The 17,727-nt window shown below is 51.7% G+C and overlaps 1 protein-coding gene across 1 annotated transcript in view; it reads right to left on the reverse strand.

Moving 5' to 3' along the window:
• Nucleotides 1-17,727, reverse strand: part of TOGARAM2 (TOG array regulator of axonemal microtubules 2) — a 36,877-nt gene that overhangs the window by 9,231 nt on the left and 9,919 nt on the right. The window contains exons 8-17 of the mRNA XM_090280181.1: nt 15,594-15,744; nt 15,230-15,391; nt 13,092-13,245; nt 12,343-12,448; nt 11,342-11,577; nt 9,325-9,483; nt 4,718-4,835; nt 4,239-4,333; nt 2,618-2,807; nt 1,498-1,714 (exon numbers count right to left, since the gene is read on the reverse strand). Of these exons, the coding sequence (XP_090136307.1) occupies nt 1,498-1,714; nt 2,618-2,807; nt 4,239-4,333; nt 4,718-4,835; nt 9,325-9,483; nt 11,342-11,577; nt 12,343-12,448; nt 13,092-13,245; nt 15,230-15,391; nt 15,594-15,744 (1,588 nt within the window). The remainder of the gene's footprint in view (nt 1-1,497; nt 1,715-2,617; nt 2,808-4,238; nt 4,334-4,717; nt 4,836-9,324; nt 9,484-11,341; nt 11,578-12,342; nt 12,449-13,091; nt 13,246-15,229; nt 15,392-15,593; nt 15,745-17,727) is intronic.

The following is a 17,727-nucleotide window of genomic DNA, read 5'->3' on the forward strand; positions in this document are numbered from 1 at the left end:
ATAAAAATTTTAAAACAGAAGAAGTCTGGCCCAATGGCAAAAACGGAAAGGAAAATACCTGGAAGGGAAGAGTTAAAAGCGCCTCTCCCCAGACAAGGATGCTTAGCCCATGCAAATAGCTAAAGCCTATTTTGCTTGGTGTGGGTTTTCCCAATAAATCCAGGTCCTGTGGTGATTTACCAAGAGCCTTGGTTATTGGCAACAGCAATCTCACTTACCCACAGCAGCACTAAGAACAAGCCATAATTTAGAGCTGGATTTATATTGTTTGTTCTACAGCAACAAACCCAGCAAATCATAAATTCCCTCTGAGATGAAGTGAGGAAATTGACAATATTTATGAACTTGAGAGGCAGAGGAGGACCTGGCCAGGCTTTTGATTTGTAACTGAAACTTCTCCTGGGCTCCAGCCAAGGACATGGTGCTATCTCAGCCCCAGGGTGCTGTGCTCAGGCCAGAGTGCCAGGATGAGGTAGTGGGGGACGTGCATGTGCCAGGCGTGGTTCAAGCCTCACCATGGGGATGCTCTGTTGGTGCCAAAGACAGGGCCTTGCTCTGTGCTCATCAGGACACACAGCAAGCCACAAGGCAAACAAAGATGGTTCTCAGACCATAAGCTTTCTTGCATCAAGGCAAGACTGGTTTGCAAAAATTCATGCTTCTACTGGTTGGGACGTAATCCTACTCATGAACCACATTCTCACATGTACTGGGGGCTGCGAACTTGCACTTTGGCCTCTGTAGTCAGTACACTAAATATTGATCTAAAGAACGAAGATGTGATACCGCAAAGTCCACAGGGAACTGGGGAGCTCTCCCCTTTCCTTCTGTCTCTCCCACAGTTCCCTCTTCTTTTTCTTTTCATTCCTCTCCCACCCCTCACACCAAATCCTTCCCACCTGAAGCTCTGGCCCCAAACAATTTTTCTAAAAGGCAAACCTCATCCACTTCACATTCAAAAAGCCAACGGAACCCCAGCCTGACTCCTGTGCCAGACAATCAAGGTGGCCGCCCAGCCAGGCCCACCTACTGGTCAGCTTTGTCCTCTCCAACAGGCTTGTCCTGTGGTCTCACCAGTATCCCGCCTGGTCCCCAGCCACATTCACTGCTACCATCTCTACAACTAAGAAAACTGTTGACAACTGTTCCCAACTCCTTCCTGGCAACCCTGACCTGTTTTCCCTCAATACCCTATTGGCTCGCTCACTGTGGCACCGTGTGCCCTTGGGCGAGTCATTTAGGAGGCAAGACTACATCATCTGCACATCTCCTCTACTTCTCACCAGCTACGACACACCGGTGGATGTGACATGGACCTCAGAGGCCCTGGGCTGCCCACCCCCACCCCACACAGCCTCCGGGAAAGCGTTGAACCAGTGCCTTTCACCACTCTGCGGATTCCCAAGCAGGAAAGGCGGGTCCAGCCTCGGGTGGCCCTGGGAAGGCAGCCAGCTGCTGCCCAGCAGAGCCAAGCGGGCGCCACGGCAGGAGGCTCACCCAGACTCTCAATCATGGCATCCAGGGCGGTCACCGCGGCAGCATAAATCTGCGGGTTCTTGGAGTTGAGGTTGTCTGCCACGGCGATGAGGATGGAGAGCAGCAGGGGCCGTAAGCTGTCTCCGAGGAGGGGGATCATCTTGGTGAGGCACTCCAGTGCCCCCTGGTTCACTTTCTTGTTAGAATCCTGAAGCCTTGGGGTGAAACCATCAAAGACCTATTGAGGGAACAGAAACCAAGAGCCCATGGGAACCCAGGCTGGGCAGGAGTCCCACAGCCCCACCAACCGCCCTCCGCAGGGTTTCCTCCTGCATCCCTGACAGGGGACACCCAACCTATTCCAGAACATTCTCAATGATAAAGAGTCCGCCTCTGCAAAGACAGGCGGGAGGGCGCAAGAGGAAAGAAGGACTGTGTGTTGAGCACTCACTGTGCGCCATGTTTGAAAGCATCTTGTTGGGTAGGTACTCTTTCCTAGGAAAGATCTTAACAACCCAAGAGGCGTGTGTTCTCATCCTCACTTCACCATTAAACACAAAACAAAACTGAGGCTGGAAGAGGTGAAATCACTTGCCCAGATCACACAGCTCGTAAGAAACGCGAATGGGAGCCCAGGTCTGCTGCCTTCGTGCCTGTGTCTTACCTGCTCTGCCATGGGGCTTGCCTGTCAGCAGCCTCACTCCTGGGAGAAGCATCTGTCCTGTCTTCCAACCCGTGAAAGGGCTGTGCCTGTTTCTGACCCATCCTGGCCCTGTCACCTAGCCAACTACGTGCTCTGCCCCCAAAACATCATGCACACGCTAGACTAGTAGTGGCCCGTGGCCACAGCAACCTTCACTTCTGCCTTCCTCCCCAGAAGCCTTCAAGAACGGCAGGAGATGCCCGGGACACCTCTGAGCAGCCCCAAGGTGCCTGGTAGGAGGCAGTGCCCTCGCCCCCTTCAGTCACTTCCAAGTCGTCTTAAAGCGATACCAAGGCCACCGGACAGCAAATGCTTGTGGGGCTTCCTTTACCCTGAAGGGTCTGGCACAACGTCCAACCCTGTTCAGAGTTTTCCAAATTGAAGTGTCGCCCGTGGGGAGAGACAGGTGCAGGGTGGGGGGGTGGGGGGGGCGCTCACCTGGACCAGGTTGGCGGCGATGAGCTCTGGTGTGGCCTTGCAGAGCTCGAGGAGCTGCCCGACGCCGTCCACGCGAGACTGGTAGTCCTTGGCCTCCAGCAGTTGCGTCAGCCCTCGCAGCTGCTCCACCTCCAAGCCACCCGGCCTGGAAGCGCGCAGCCCCGCCAGCCTCGGGCCATTGAGGCGGAGCCTAAGGGGAAGGAGCATCTGACCTGGGCAGCCCCAGGGGAAGGACACACCTCTTATCCCACGTCCCCTCCCACAGACACGTAGGGCTTGGGAACTCTAGAAATTCCTTTTCCTCAGGAGACAATATGGTTTCCAGAGCCTCACAGGGCAGAGCTTTCTCTTCCTGCCTTCCTTTTTCTTTTCAGAAGACGGGTGAAAAACAGGGGAGAAAGCTTAGAGTAAGGGGCTTGGGATGCACAGAAGAATAACTGGGGCGCATTTCATCTAAGCGTGGGGGAAGATCTTGCGAGGTGCCTGAATCCTGACCCCTAGTTGTCTGCCCTGCTCACTGTCCTTCATTAACTAGGGAAATGTTAGGAAGCCCTGTTGTCTTAGGCTGGGATTACAGGCCCACCACAGCCTCTGGCCCATTCTAGCCAGCATGAGAGCAGCTCCGGAGGGAACTCCTAGCCCCACCCCAGCTCAGAGCCTGGGTCTTTGAGCTCATGCCCTGCACCTCCGTCCCACCCCAGAGAGCCTAACATCAGTCACTCTGTCATTCATCCCTACATTCCCCACACTTTGCCTATGGAGTGCCAGGACTGGTGCTGGGCACTGAGGACTGGGAGGTGAGAGACAGTCTTCGCCCGAAGGGCTCACAGACAGGACAGCTAAGTCAATGGGCTGACAGAGGAATGAAGAACAGGGAGGACCTGTCCATCCAGAGGACATGGGGCACAGAGTGTCACAAAGAGCTTCAGGGAGAAGGTGGCAGGTAAGCTGAATCCCGTGGCATCTTGGAGAATAAATAGGCCTGTCCTAGGTGCACTTGGCCCAGCATAAGGCAAAGAACCAGCAGAAGCAGAGGTACAGTAGGGAGAGAACGTGGAGGGGCTGGACCCATGAGCTGCTCTGGTCTGGCTGAGAGGAAGCATGGAAGAGGGAGCAGGCAGCTGCTCCTGAAGAGGTGGGTGGGGCTTCCCTGGGGTCCCTGCTAAGGAGTTCAGACGTGGTCCTCCGCAGTCCTCCCAGCGCTGGAGTTTACGCTTCAGGCACAGGACTGACCTTCTGTTTCCTGCCTGGTTTCTAATTCCTCCTAGCAGCGACCCTACAGCGCCTCAGTCCAGTCCTTTGTCCCGACTCTGCTTCTGAACTAGTCCCCGGCTGACCACTCTGCTGGTGAAGGGGTCTGCTGATCTAGGTGAACAGAGAAACTCTGAGTTCCCACGGGTAGCCTGACTGACAACATGTCCCACCAATGCTAGTGGAATGGCACCCCAAGTGCAGACGGAGGCTCCTGAGTCCTGGACGTGGTCTCCCCAGGATTTTGGTCCTGCAGACCCAGCCAGGTCTTAGCCACATCCCAGGTCCGCACGTCGTCCCAGGGCCACCCCGGGCCCCCTTCATCAGTAGCCTTGGAGGTGGAGCCCCAGAGAGACAAGAGTGGCCATACCCTTCCTCACCAGGCAGCCCATTCTCACGCAGCACCAGACTCCTCGACACCTTGCGGCCTTTGGCAGATGGCAGTTCGTCACTATCTTCCAGTCCCTTGAAAAATACACACAGAACGTGAACCCAAAGGAGTAGCCCCTGGAGAATTGTCAGACACTCCAGCCTAGACCCTAACCCCTCCCACCTGGGAGGGCCTCCCAGGGCACAGGTGAGCCTTCCAGAGCGCTGGGAGTCAGTCGGGGGTCAAGATCCCCATCTCACAGATGAGGACATGGAGTCCAGGGAGGCTCAAGGGACACAGACAGTGAGAGGAAGAACCAGGGTGAACAAGGGCAAGCAGATCACATCCATCTCCCCCAGCAGGAGTCATGGGTGAAATAAAGCCTCTGGAGTACAGTCCCCTCCCCGGACCAGCATAAGGCTGCCGGCTTAGCTCTGGTCCCACCTATGACCCGCTCCACCTATGACCCACCAACTCACCCGCTGTTTAATAGCTGCCATGACCTTTCGCAAGTCATGGGATGGAAGCGACTGCTTCAGAAATGCATCAAACTTTGTGTTTGACATCAAGGTATTCACCATCTTCCGACCATAAAACCTGCCACCAGAAGAAGAGCAAGATGAAGACACACACAGAAATGCATCATAACTGTGCTGCACAACTGCACGTAATTTTCTAATTATAGTAACAGAGTCTTTAATGCTTTTTCTAATTATGACAAGAATCCTTACCCAGTTAAAAACTAGATTCATAAAAAAACAAATGCCATTCACACTCCCATTACCAAGAGAAAAGCCATGGCTACATTTTTACATGTTTTCTTATAGTCTTTTTCCCATGTATGAGTTATACATTTAGTTAATATCAGAGTGTATATACAATGTGTATCTAGCTTTTTTCACTTTATCATTAATCATCTTTCCATGTCACCCTTTTTAATGGGTACATAATATTACATTGGATGGCTATACCAGAAATGTATGTAACTTGTTTTTTGTATGGGACACTTAGAAGTCTGAGAAAGGGTGCAGTAGGGCAATATAGGAGGGAGTGGTAAATTCTACCTGGAGAATAGTGGTGGGGGGATTAAGGAGGGCTTCATAGAAAAGGTGACCTTTGGGTTGGGACTCAAAAGATGAGTAGGAGTTCACAAGTGGGACAGGATTGGGGAATAAATGGGATGAGCGAGACATTCTAGGGTCCATAAGGCAGCCTGACACAGCCAGGTGTGCACTTGGAGAAAGGCAGGCAGGGACTGGACTCAGGAACAGAATAGGCTGGAGAAGATGGTAGGACCAGTTTAGGGAGCCGGGAAGGAGTTGGGCTTTAGCCTGCAGGCACGTTCATCAGAATGTCTTGGCATACCCAAAGCAATCTATAGATTCAATGCAATTTCTATTAAAATATCAATGGCATAGTTCAAAGTTCTAGAAAAAATATTTCAAAAATTTATATGGAACCAAAAAGACCCTTAATAGCCTCAGCAATCTTGAGAAAGAAGAACAAAGTAGAAGGGATCACAATACCTGATATCAAACTATACTACAAGGCCACTATAATCAAAATAGTCTGGTACTGGCATAAGAACAGACACATAGATCAATGGAACAGAATAGAGAAATCCAGAAATAAATCCAAGTCTCTATGGTCAATTAATATTTGACCAAGGGGACATGAGCATACAATGGAGTAAAGATAGCCTCTTCAATAAGAAGAGAACTGGGCTAGTAGATGCAAAAAAATGGAACTAGACCAACAGCTTACACCATACACCAGATTAAACTCAAAATGGATAAAAGACTTAAAGATAAGCCATGATGTCATAAAGGTCTACAAAAAAACTAGGAAGGAAAATTTTAGATATCCCATGTAGCAATATTTTTGCCAATATGTCTCCTAGGGCAAGGGAAATAAAGGAAAAAATAAATGAATGAAACTATATCAAACTAAAAAGCTTCTGCATGGCTAAAGAAAACATCAGCAAAATGAAAAGGGAACCAACTGTGTGGGAAAACATATTTGCCAATGATACATTGGACAAGGATTTGATCTCCAAAATATATAAAGAACTCAGACAACTCAACACCAGGAAGTCAAACAATCCAATTAAAAAATGGGCAAAGGATGTAAATACACACTTCTCCAAGAAGGACATACAGAGGGCACATAGGCATATGAAAGGATGCTCAACATCACTAGCCATCACAGAGAGGTGAATTAAAACCACAATGAGATATCACCTCACATCTGTCATAATGGCCATCATTAATATATCAACAAACAACAAGTGCTGGCCAGGATGCAGAGAAAAGGAAAGTCTAGTGCACTGTTGGTGGGAATGCAGACTGGTGCAGCCACTATGGAAAACAGTATGGAATTTCCTTTAAAAACTAAAAATGGAGTTGCCTTTTGACCCAGCGATTCCACTGTTGGGAATACACCTTAAGAATCCCAAATCACCAATTCAAAAGAACTTATGCACTCCTATGTTCATAGTGGCACTATTTACAATAGCCAAGGGCTGGAAACAGCCTAAGTGCCCATCAGTGGATGAGTGGATCAAAACACTGGTGCATTTACACAATGGAATACTATGCAGCAGAAAAGAAAGAACTCCTACCTTTTGCGACAGCATGGATAGAACTGGAAATAAGTGAAATAAGCCAGTTGATGAAAGATACCATATGATCTCACCTATAAGAGGAACCTAATGAATAAAATAAACTAACGAACAAAATAGAACCACAGGCATGGAAACATTGGACAGACTGAAAGTGACCAGAGAGAATGGGGGAGGGGGATAATGGTGTAAAGAAGGGGAAGGGTCTAGAAAGAGAACATGTATGAATGACCCACAGACATGGACAACAGTGTGGGAACTGACTGTGGGAGTGGGGGGTGCGATGGGTGGAGAAGGGAAAGCAGGAAAAATTGGATCTACTGTAATAGAATAACAATAAAAACTAATAAAATGTCTCTGGCAGCAGTGTGAAGGATGGCCCTTTGGGGACAGGGCTGGGGCAATGCTCACTGCCTTCAATGACACTCCTCATGTGTGGAGACAACCCTTTCACGTGCTATCTCAGAAACAGAAGGTGACAGGACTAGTTGGTAGTGTTTTTCTTTAGGTCGCATAAAGAATTTGCTGGTTGCTTTGCAATAAAATGTGGAATTTCGGTCATCCCTTCAATAATGAATGTTTGCATTAACATCTAATTCATATCCTGTCACTCCATTTCCAAGCCTTTTCTCATATGCAATAACTTTTTATTTCAATGCTGAGTAATGGTGCAATATTTCTAAGACATTTTAAACAGCAATTAAGGTCAACAATTCCTCACAGAGCATCCACGGTGACTAATTAAAATAAACAGGAAAGGGTAACAAGCAAAGAAAGGCTCCTAGTGTAGTTCCTACAGTGCAAATTTTAATTCAGAGTTTTATACCATGTGCAACAATGACCAAGTTTGCAAATGTGCAGATAGTAAAACCTAAGTCATAATTGCTCCCTGGTCAATAACTGTGATTTGTAAGATATTAAAATGTGGGGAGGAAATGTGTGTCTTAGAATCAATGAAGGATGAAATTCCCCATTCTGCATTTTAGACGACTCAGTAAATAATAGTGACTTTCAACAACAGAGGGGACACAGCCAAAGAAGCAGACTGGGGGAGAAGCACTGAGTTAATCTCGGGACACTTGGCACTGAAGACGGCAGCGGGACATCCTGGTGATGTGTCCTATGGAGCATCAGAGATATGGGACTGGAGCCACAGCGTGGGAGGCATCAGAGTTTGCTGTGGCCGAAGCCAGCAGAAGTGATGACGCAATTCTGGGAAAGCTGCAAGCAAGGGACAAGGACTGAAGACACCTTATGGCCGCCTGCATTCAGAGGGCAGGTAGGGTGAAGAAATGGCCGCAGAAGGACAATGAGAACCAGGGACTCCAGGGTCACAGAAACGAGCAGCATAAGGTTCCAGGAAGGAAAATGAAGTGTATTAACACCATCCAACGTAGAGGCAAGGTCAGAACGGAGGAGGGCATTAGATCTGGAGAGATACTAGACTTTGATTTCCATCCCCCACCGACAATTAAAACCAACCAACCAGTATTGCTCATTCCAGTAAAAGGTAATACCATTCACCCATTGTCCAGTTTACAGACCTAAGCGTCATCTTTGCTCCCTCTTTGAAGGCGTCACCACCCACGCCGTGTGGTCTCTGCCTCAAAATATACCCAGATCCACCTCTCCTCCCCCTGCAGCCAGCCTCCAGCACCTCTGGCCTGGACGATGGGGTAGCCATCCATCAGTCGGGCGACCCTCCCGCATCCTGCCCCCACCCACTCTCAGCCCTCCAATGAGCAGCCAGGGAGGTCTATTTGTGGTTGTTGATGTTGGGGCCGCGGCTTTGTGAAAGGCTAGCAAGCACTTACAGGAACATTCAGACTAGGAATTGGGGAGAAAAGAACTCTGAAACACGAGCAGGCACATTTACCCATCAGCTCAACAAAAGTCAGAGGGCCAGTTATTGCGCTGCTGTGAGCGCAGAGACACACCCCGGGCACCGAAGGAGGAGGCAGCCTGCAGGAGGGAGGCTCAGTTTGTTTCTTCCTCTATAACCCTTATCTGTATCTAAAACTATCCTAATTATTTATTTGTTTATTGTTCATCTACCCCATTAGGAGGTGAACTCTAAGACAGCAGAGGCCTGGTTTTTCTTATGCACTGTCATATCCATAATAACGAAAAGAGTGCTCATGAAATAGCTCTTAAAAGAGCGAATAGACTGTCTCGACAGAGAACGGAGCTGAGGTGGGACAGGAGCAAGGGCAAGGTGGTAGTGGCTGGAGAGAGGAGGGAAGGCGGAACATGGAGGTGAGGCATGCTGAGCATCCCTGAGCAGGCCTGGCCGTGACGATGGGGAGACAGGGGACAGCGGTAAGGAATGGACACAGGTCTGTCCCTCCAACTATCCATCCACATGATCCCAGGGAGGCTGAGCTGTGCAGGCCACGGCTGGCTGGTTGCCTTATGTGCCCTGGACTGGCCAGGTCAGCGGTCCCCAGGCCCCTGGCCCGGTGTTACCTGGTGTCCTGGTTGGAGTCCTGGGCCAGCCTCACCAGGTTGTGCACCAGCATGTCCGTACTGTCCCTGGGGCCCGAGAGCAGCTTCTCGGCGCCTATCTGCTCCAGGACGGCCAGGAGGTGCTCAGCAGTGCACTTCCGAACTAAGGGGTTTCTGTGGCTGAAGGAAACAATAGTCACAGTCAAGGGCTCACTCAAGAAATGGGACGCGGGGGTCCCCAGACGGGCACACATGGACCTACAGTGGTGCGTCCACGTTTCACGCTGTAATGGACCCCAAATTCTGACCCATTGTGGGCTAAGGGGAATCTCTGAGGAAAGAGAGTCATCCCGACAATGGAACTAAGGATGATGACAGCCACAGTGGGACAGGGAAGAGCACATGAGGCCACCTGGTGTTCCCTGGATACACCTGTGGCCACCGTGCTCTGCACCTCCCTGAGCTCGCAGTCTGCCTTTGTGTAAATGCACATCCCCATCTTTGCTCCACCTAGAAAGGTCCTACCCAATCAACATCTCCTCTGCCTTCCCTAGCCCCCCAGGTGGACCTGGATGCTCCCTGGGGTAGCACTGGCCCCGTCCCCTGGGAAGCTCAGGTGCAGCGTTGTGGCTCCCCCGTGGGGCTGGAGCTCCTGGGCAGTGGACAACTAGTCTCCCTCTCTGTTGAATCCCCAGGACCCGCTGGTGCCTGGCACACGCCAACACTTAGGGGAAGCTTAGTGTTGAGCTGCACTGAGGCAGGAGGGAGGGACAGGAGGTTGATGGGTGATCTGGTAGCCCTAACAGCAGGTGCTTGAGCTCCATCAGAATGTCACCTCTTTCTTCTTCATCTTTATCAAGCCAGGTCTCTGTGCCCACAGTCCTTTAGGCAACACGAGCCCCTTCCCCTACCCGTTTCTGGTCCTTCCCAGTGGAATGCAAAAGAAAACCTCTGGGCTCTCCCTAGTCAGGGTGGGCCAGGCACCAGCACCATCAGCATCTGGATCAGAACCTGCACTGTAGCAAGGTCCCGAGGAATTCAAGGGTCCCCTGAGGACACTGACCCTGGGTCCTACAACAATGATCAATTATCTCACATTGTCGTAAGGGCACCCTCGGTGCCAGGCACCCTGCTGAGCACCTTCAACCATTATCTCCTCAACTCCATAAGCTACTGTTATCATCGTCTTGCGGGCAAGGAAGCTGAGGCAATGGGAGGAATCCAGGAAAAAGTACAGTTCCTGTCTCCCAAGTCAATAGTAGCCACAGGAAGCATGCGATAATGTCAGGTGGAGAGAGGCAGGCCCTGTTCTCAGTGCTCTTCCGTGAATCAGTTTGTTTATTCCTCAGAACAATTTTACTATTATTCCCATTTCACAGATGAGGGAATGGAGAGGCACAGGGAAGCGACAGAACCAGGATGTGGACCCAGGCAGCATGGCTCTAAGGCCTCTCACCCTTGGCACTGGCCTGCTGGCTGCTTCCCATACCCCAGGGGCTGTCTCAGAACCCCCAGCAGAAGCAGGAAGTGTCACATGTCACAACTGGCTTGTGGTTGAAGGCTGTTTTGCTGTCTGGGAGAAAGGGCTTGAGAAATGCTTTTGCTTTTGCTTTTGCTTTTTACAAATGTGGCTGCTAAAGTCATAAGCCCCTTTCTCCTCCCCAGGAGGAGGCTGAGCACGCCAGCTAAAGAATGACCTTTTGTGCCTTGCTCTCCTGATGGCCCAGGTTTGGTCAGAAACGTCCCTCCCCGTACAGGTGGCAGGCTGCCTCTATAGGCCGGTCTCTGGGGATGTTACCACGGCCACTGAGCTCCTCAGTTTTGAACAGAACAAAGCACCTCTCCCTTTTTATCCAGAACTCAGGGCTGCTCTCAGCTCATCCCATCACCAGGCTCAAGAGAGGTGGCACAGAAGCCCACCAGAAGCTCCCCCAGCTAAATGTGCTCCATCCCCCACCTCCTCTCCCACCCCAGGTTGCTGCCCTCCCCTCCCCTTCCAGGACCACCCTTAGCCCTCAGACAACTGGCTGCCACATACTAGACGCCCCCTGAGGTGAGGGCCACCAGGGATCGCGCAGGGGTGATATGCTCCACCATGGCCCCCAAGGACCGGTTGGCCGCTCTCTGGATGAACTCGCTGGTGTTCCCCATCTTCTGCAGCAGGCAGCGGGCAATCTCTTCAGACTCCTGGTCCATATTCTTCTTCAAGGACCGGAAGAGGTCTCCCAGGGTGCTGATGGCCAAGCGGGACACCTTGGAGCGGAGGTTGGTGACCTTGGAGAGAGATGAGAGAGGGACCCTCCAGCCCTACTGCACCCTGTCAAGGGCTCCAGAACATACCAAGAATGGGGCATGGCACCTCCCCCTACCACCACCTCCACCCTCACCCAGGCCTCGGCCTTGCCAGGCTGGAGACAAAAACGCCATAGCAGCTCTGGGCAAAATAGTTCCATTTTTTAAAAACATTATTACTGTTGTTATCATCATAATTACTAATTCCATCATTATAATCTGAAATTTGTACAACAGTCTTCAAAGCACTTTTATAAATAATTAATGCTCAATTTGATCATCACAAGGCTCCCACTGGAACAATCTGTTCCCCGGGGGCTGGGGGAATGGCCTCCATCTGTGATGAAGTGCATTTTACTGCCCATCTGGGCCCAGCCCAGGCCCAGCCCAGGCCCAGCCCCCGCCCCCTGGGAAAAAGAGCTTGGAATGCTACAACCGCCCTGAAGTTGGAGACCTGGCCCAGAACACTCCACAGCTCCTCTGGCATCTTGAGTACAGGGGACAGTGCAGGGCTGTGACAGAGGAATAAGGACACCCCAGGCCTCAGTCTTCCAATCAGAAATGGGTGGCTACCTCCCACCTCAGCGGCTGAGGGCTGAGAAACAAGTAGGAGACGTTCCTGTTCCAAGGAGCCGTGGACACCTCCGCGGCTGTTATGTGACGCGTTTTGAACAGCAGCCGCAGGGAAGGGGGACTGGCTGGGGGTGGGCAGGGTGCACAGGACACAGGCGGTCTGGGAGGCCTCACCTCCCCAGTCACTGCCAAGGACACTTCGTGCAGCCTCCCTGCGAGGACCTCCGAGTGACAGGCTGCCAGGTGCCGCATGCTCCTCAGGCCCTTCTCCTTCATGTGCCTGAGAAGCAAGTCCAGGCCCTGTCACAGGCAGGTGGGGCAGGAGGAGCTGCTCCCTCTGCAAACCAGGGGCACCCACCTGGCCGCCCTCATCTCACCAGAGCAGGGTAGGGTCTGACAGCCCCAAATGTAGGCTTGCCTGGTGTAACACGCAGGCTGAAATCTTAATGGTCCGGTAAAAGCCATTTTAGGGGGCCCCTGGCTCAGCCTCACCTAAAAGAGAAGCTCATCCCCCGACCCTGAGAGCACACCTGCCACAGGCTGCTGGTGCCCTCAAGAGAAGGTTCTGGAACAGGGAGGGACCTCAAGCCATGGTTCAGCTCATGACTAAGATTATGTGTCCACCAGGGCAGTGGTAGGACCACTGGAGCAGACTGAACTTGATGCAAAGAAATAAAGGACTGGGACCCATCTAAGGCCCCCTAGAGAAGTGTGGAGCCACACGATACTTGTCACGCCTGGCTCGGCTGTGCCACCGAGCTGTAGGAGGTCACAGAGCAGACACAGGAGGCTGGACTCACACATGCACACCCCCTCCGTTCCCGGGGCCAGGCCCTTGCAGTGGGGGAGGAGGGCAGCCAGGGGCAGGAGCAATTCTGCAGCTCCCCTGGCCACAGCGCACAGAGGGGAAGATGTCCCCTCACCAGTCACTGCTGTCGAGGCACCGGAGGGCATCTGTCAACCCCAGTTCTGGGTTCGAGAAAGGCCTTAGCTCCTTAAAGGCCTGAAGATCCATCTCGTCCTCCTCTTCTTCCCACTCAGGGGACCCCAAAGTTAGCACCGCAGGTAGCGAGTTAGCTGCACATACAGAAAAGAAGAGGAACAGGGGGGCTTTCCCCAGGAGGACCCAAGGCCTGGCCTGCAGCACTGAGCCCACCTGGGGGTGGAGGGCCATCAGGGAGAAGGGGCTGGGGAGGGCTCAGAAGCCTGTGCCTGGGCTCCGCTGCCTGGGGAGCCACACAGACTACCAACCTCTACCTGTTGTTGACTCTTCCGTTCCTGCCTTTGCCGACCTAAATCTTATTGTATAAACAAACTAGCCTGTGATATGCTACCGGATTCCGATGCGATTAAACCCAACCAGACAGCAATGCACCCCCAACCCTGCCCTATCTGTGGTTGGGTGAGGCCAGTGGTCTGTCAAGGGATGTGGCCAGAGGAAGCCGGGAACAACAAAAGCAGCAAGGCACCTGCGGTCAAGATACGGCCACGCTTGCGGGACTGCCAATAAACAGGGAGCTGTTTAAAAATCAGATCATGTTTTCTAGGCTCCGTCTTTGGGGCCAGATGCTAGAATCGTGAAGTCCTACAACAGGAAGGCAGTTTCGCGGCCCTCGATCTCAGCCAATGTGCAAGTCACCGAACTGAGGCGTGGCGGAAGCGAGCTCTGCTCTCGGCCCTCGCACCCACCCCTTCTGACAATGGTCCCTGGGTCCTGTAGCAGCGGGGCCTGGACAAGGAGGTGTCCGAATCCAGAGCTCTCCCTGCCAGTCCCACTTCATCTCCCCTGCCATGATTTTCACTCTGCAGGCCCAGGAGGTCCTGGGAAAGTTGGAGTCCAGGGGCAGCCCTGTACTTAAAGCCAAACGCAAAGACCTCCTTCCTGCATTCTCTTCTCAGCTCTGCACTGCGCAAGAGTCATTAGCCAAAGTCTTAGTCCCGATGGGCCACCATCGCCTTGAGTGGCCTTGGATGACCTTGAGTCTCTGAGTCTCAGTTCTGCTGTATAAAATTGGTAGGGCGGGTTAGATAGATCAATATTTCCCAAGTATCAACATTCAATTACCACTTGCATGGGTTTTTGTTTGTTTGTTTTTGCCATATCTCTTAATTACCTGTACTTTTATTTACATGGTGTTTTTCTTCAAATTAAACCACTTTTCAAATCTTACATATGTTTATTTCGAAGGCAAATTTATGTCACCACCATAATTGGTAAACTAATGTTATCTTTCATAAAATATGGTAAATATTCACAGCAAAAATAAAAGAATATCATAAACTCCAGCTATAAATTGCAGCCCGCTTCTGATGTCTCAAGCCTGAAGCAAGATCTCTGTTTAAAGAGGACAGGGTGTTTGTAAGTCTTAAAGACAAGCTAAGGCAAACTTGATGACTCACCCAGACAGAAGGAGAATGGAAAAGGAAGTGAGTCAGCATTATTTCTGGCACAAAAACAATGCTCTGCTCTACCATCAATGAAACTCTGACAGGTTGGTGGTTTCCAATGTCCCTTAGTAGCAAAATCCCTTTAAGTGAAATGCTCAGTATACAAAAGAGCAAAGCAAAACAGACATTCCTCTGGCAGAATAGTGACAGAGCTTCCCTTGGCCCCATCCCAAACATCTCATAGAACCTTTGGGTCCTCAGATCCAGTCTGTACCCAGCACTGTACAGCCCTGACATCTTATGAGGCCACAGGCAGAAACCCAGCGTCTTCCCAGAACCCTATCTCTCCCTCTCCCTGGTGTTTGCAGCTACTTTTGTGAATGCTGTTTCCTAGCATCTGTGGCCCTGGTGCATCTGAGTCCTTCAGGATGTGCCACATAGGCTGGGTGTACCTGTTACCCATCCACAAACCCAGTGCTCATCCCGTGGGTCCCCAGCCTGGCCCATAGATGCTTTGACTCCCAGACTGTTCCTCTCTCTAGTGAGGGAACCACCATCCCTACCCTAACATGGACAGAGCAGAGCAGACAAGTTCACCTTTGCCATGCTCACAGCGTTGCAAGGCAGCCCAGCTAGAGGGACACGTGCACCCCGCCAGCCGTCTGGGCCCCACCTGAAGCATGGCGGGCAAAGCTGGGCTCCTGCTTGCTGACAGGGATGCTGGGCAGTGAGGCCCGGCTGGCTCGCTTCCTCAGGTGGACGCCAATGTTTCTGCGCGGGCTGCTTGCCCCCGTGGGCAGAGACGGGGTACCCCTGCTCCGGAGGGGAAGGAGGCCTGTGGGGGCAGAGAGAGTCCTAGGATGGAGCCAGTTGTGTCTGTCCCGTGGCCCCAGTGTCCTCCTTTGGAAATGGGCCCGAGAGAACAGGTGTGGCTCCCTGTCCACACCAGGTGGGCGCTGCGGCAGCCTCTCTTTTGGCCAAGGTGTTGGCCAAGGAGTCTCCCCAGCCTGAGGGAATCCGCCCCGGGTCCCCAGTACCTTCCTTCAGGAAGGTCCTCCGGGCGCCCAGGCTCTGGGATATGAGCTCCCGCTCCCTCTCTGGCTCCTTCGTTCTCTGGAACAACTCCGTCTCCTTCATCTGCTTCAACCGCATCTTCTCCTGGGCGGACTTAGAGATGGTAACCTGGATCTGGCACAAGGTCAAGGCAAACTCCATTACCCCTGGGGACCCAACTGTGCTTTCTATACCTTCGTTCATTTAATCATGTGCCAATCACTGTTCTGAGAATAAACGAAATGACAAAATCTTTACTCCCAATAAGCTGCCATGGAGTGGGGCACCCAAGCGACAAAGAACACACAGACCAGTCTCTAAGGACAGGCAATGCATCAGAGCAGGAAAGTAAGGGACAGAGGGTGATGGGGCTTCTGTTTGAGGTAGGAGGGCCCAGGGGCACTAACTGAGGAGGTGGTGTGTAGGCAGAGAAGTAAATGAAGCGAAGCAGGAAGGCATGCAGAATTCAAGAAGTGTTCCACCAGAGGGAACAGTGACTGTGGATGCCCCGAGGCTGGACTGCACTGGGCGTGCAGGGAGCAGCGAGGAGGACACTGGCTGGAGCACCCAAGGCCGAGGATGATGGGATGTGGGCTGGAGGTGGCGGGGTAAGGGCAGGAGTGGGCATGCACTGGGCTTGGCGGTCCATGCTGAGGACTTGGGCTTTTCCTTGGAAGGACAGAGCAAGCCACTGGAGCTTCTGCGCAGAGGAGTGACATGATCTGACTTCCACTGGGGGAGGGGACTTCTTAGTGTTGCTTTTTATAACTTATTTTGAAATAATTTAAGACTCACAAGAAGTTGCAAAAATAGAACCAAGAGCCCCCATGCAATGGGGTGCCGGGCTTGTGCGAGGGAGCAGGAACAGGGATGGCAGACTGGCCAGTTCTAGACTGTTTCAAAGTAGAGCTCACTGCTCTTACTGATGTGTGAGGTGTGCGATGAGGGAGAAGGAGGAGGCAAGGATGGTCCCAGGACTTTTGGCCGGAGTAGCCGAGCAGCTGAAGTTGCTTTTTGCTTCCACTCAGAGAGGGGACACTGAGAAAGAGCGGTTTTGGGGGGTAAGGTTTCAACAGTTGAGTTTTGGACAAGCTAAGTTTGAAAGATAATTAGATACCTAAATGGGGATGGTGAGTATCTATCCATGCTTTTATATATATATGCTTAGGGTTCTATATATTATATATCTATAATTTCTATATATAATATTTATATGTAATTTAGGGTTATATACATTATATGTTATATATATAATTTAACTGCTACTTGATGTCTGGGGAAGGTCTGGACTGGAAGGGACACTTGGAAGTCCCTGGCATAGAGATGGTACTTAATGCCTCAGGCTGGATGAGGTCACAGGGTCAGTGTAAATGCTCAGAGGCCAGAGGTCTGAGCTCCGGGGCCTGCAGCAAGTACAGGTCAGGAATGTGAAGAGGACCCGCCAGGAAGGACTGGGAAGGGGCTGCCTTCGATGTAGGCAGAGAACCAAGGAAGAAATCTCCATCCCTAGGTGGGGAATTCAAGTAGAATGAGCTAAAAAGGCTGCTCATGGGTCAAGTTAAAAGAGGGCTGTGGTGTGCCACCCCGGGAAGGTGACTCAGGCTATCAGTGGCCTTGATGTGGGCAGTTTCAGTGGGGCGTTGGGGACCAAGGCCTGGCTGCGGTGGACTCAGGGGAGAATGGGTTCTGGCTTTCCAGAGAGGTGTTCTGGTTTCGATCTGTTTTGCTAAGATGAAAGAAATAACAGAGAGCTAAGGTGCTCATAGGAATGACCCAATTTCAAGGAGAATATTGTTTTTGCAAGAGAAGGAACAAAATGCTAGAGTTGGAAGAGCAGATGGATTGAGCGAGAGCAGCAGGAGATGGCAGTGAGCGAGTGGGATGCCCGAACTTGAGGGGCCGGTGGGGGCGGGGTTATTTGCAGCGCCAAGGCCTTCGGTGCGACCTTGGGCGTGCGTGGCAAAGGTGAGGTGGGGGATGGGATCATCTCACAGCACTGGGTCATTCTTCCTCTGTCTCATGGTCTGCTGCCCTTGCTGCAGCGGGAGGACTGTGGGCCTGGGCATGAGCATTGTCATCCCTGGATCGCAGGCCTAACAGAGCACATGCACACAGTAG

Source organism: Furipterus horrens, unplaced genomic scaffold (genome assembly GCF_987537825.1).
Source record: "Furipterus horrens unplaced genomic scaffold, mFurHor1.1.pri manual_scaffold_6, whole genome shotgun sequence".
Taxonomy (NCBI): Eukaryota; Metazoa; Chordata; class Mammalia; order Chiroptera; family Furipteridae; genus Furipterus; species Furipterus horrens.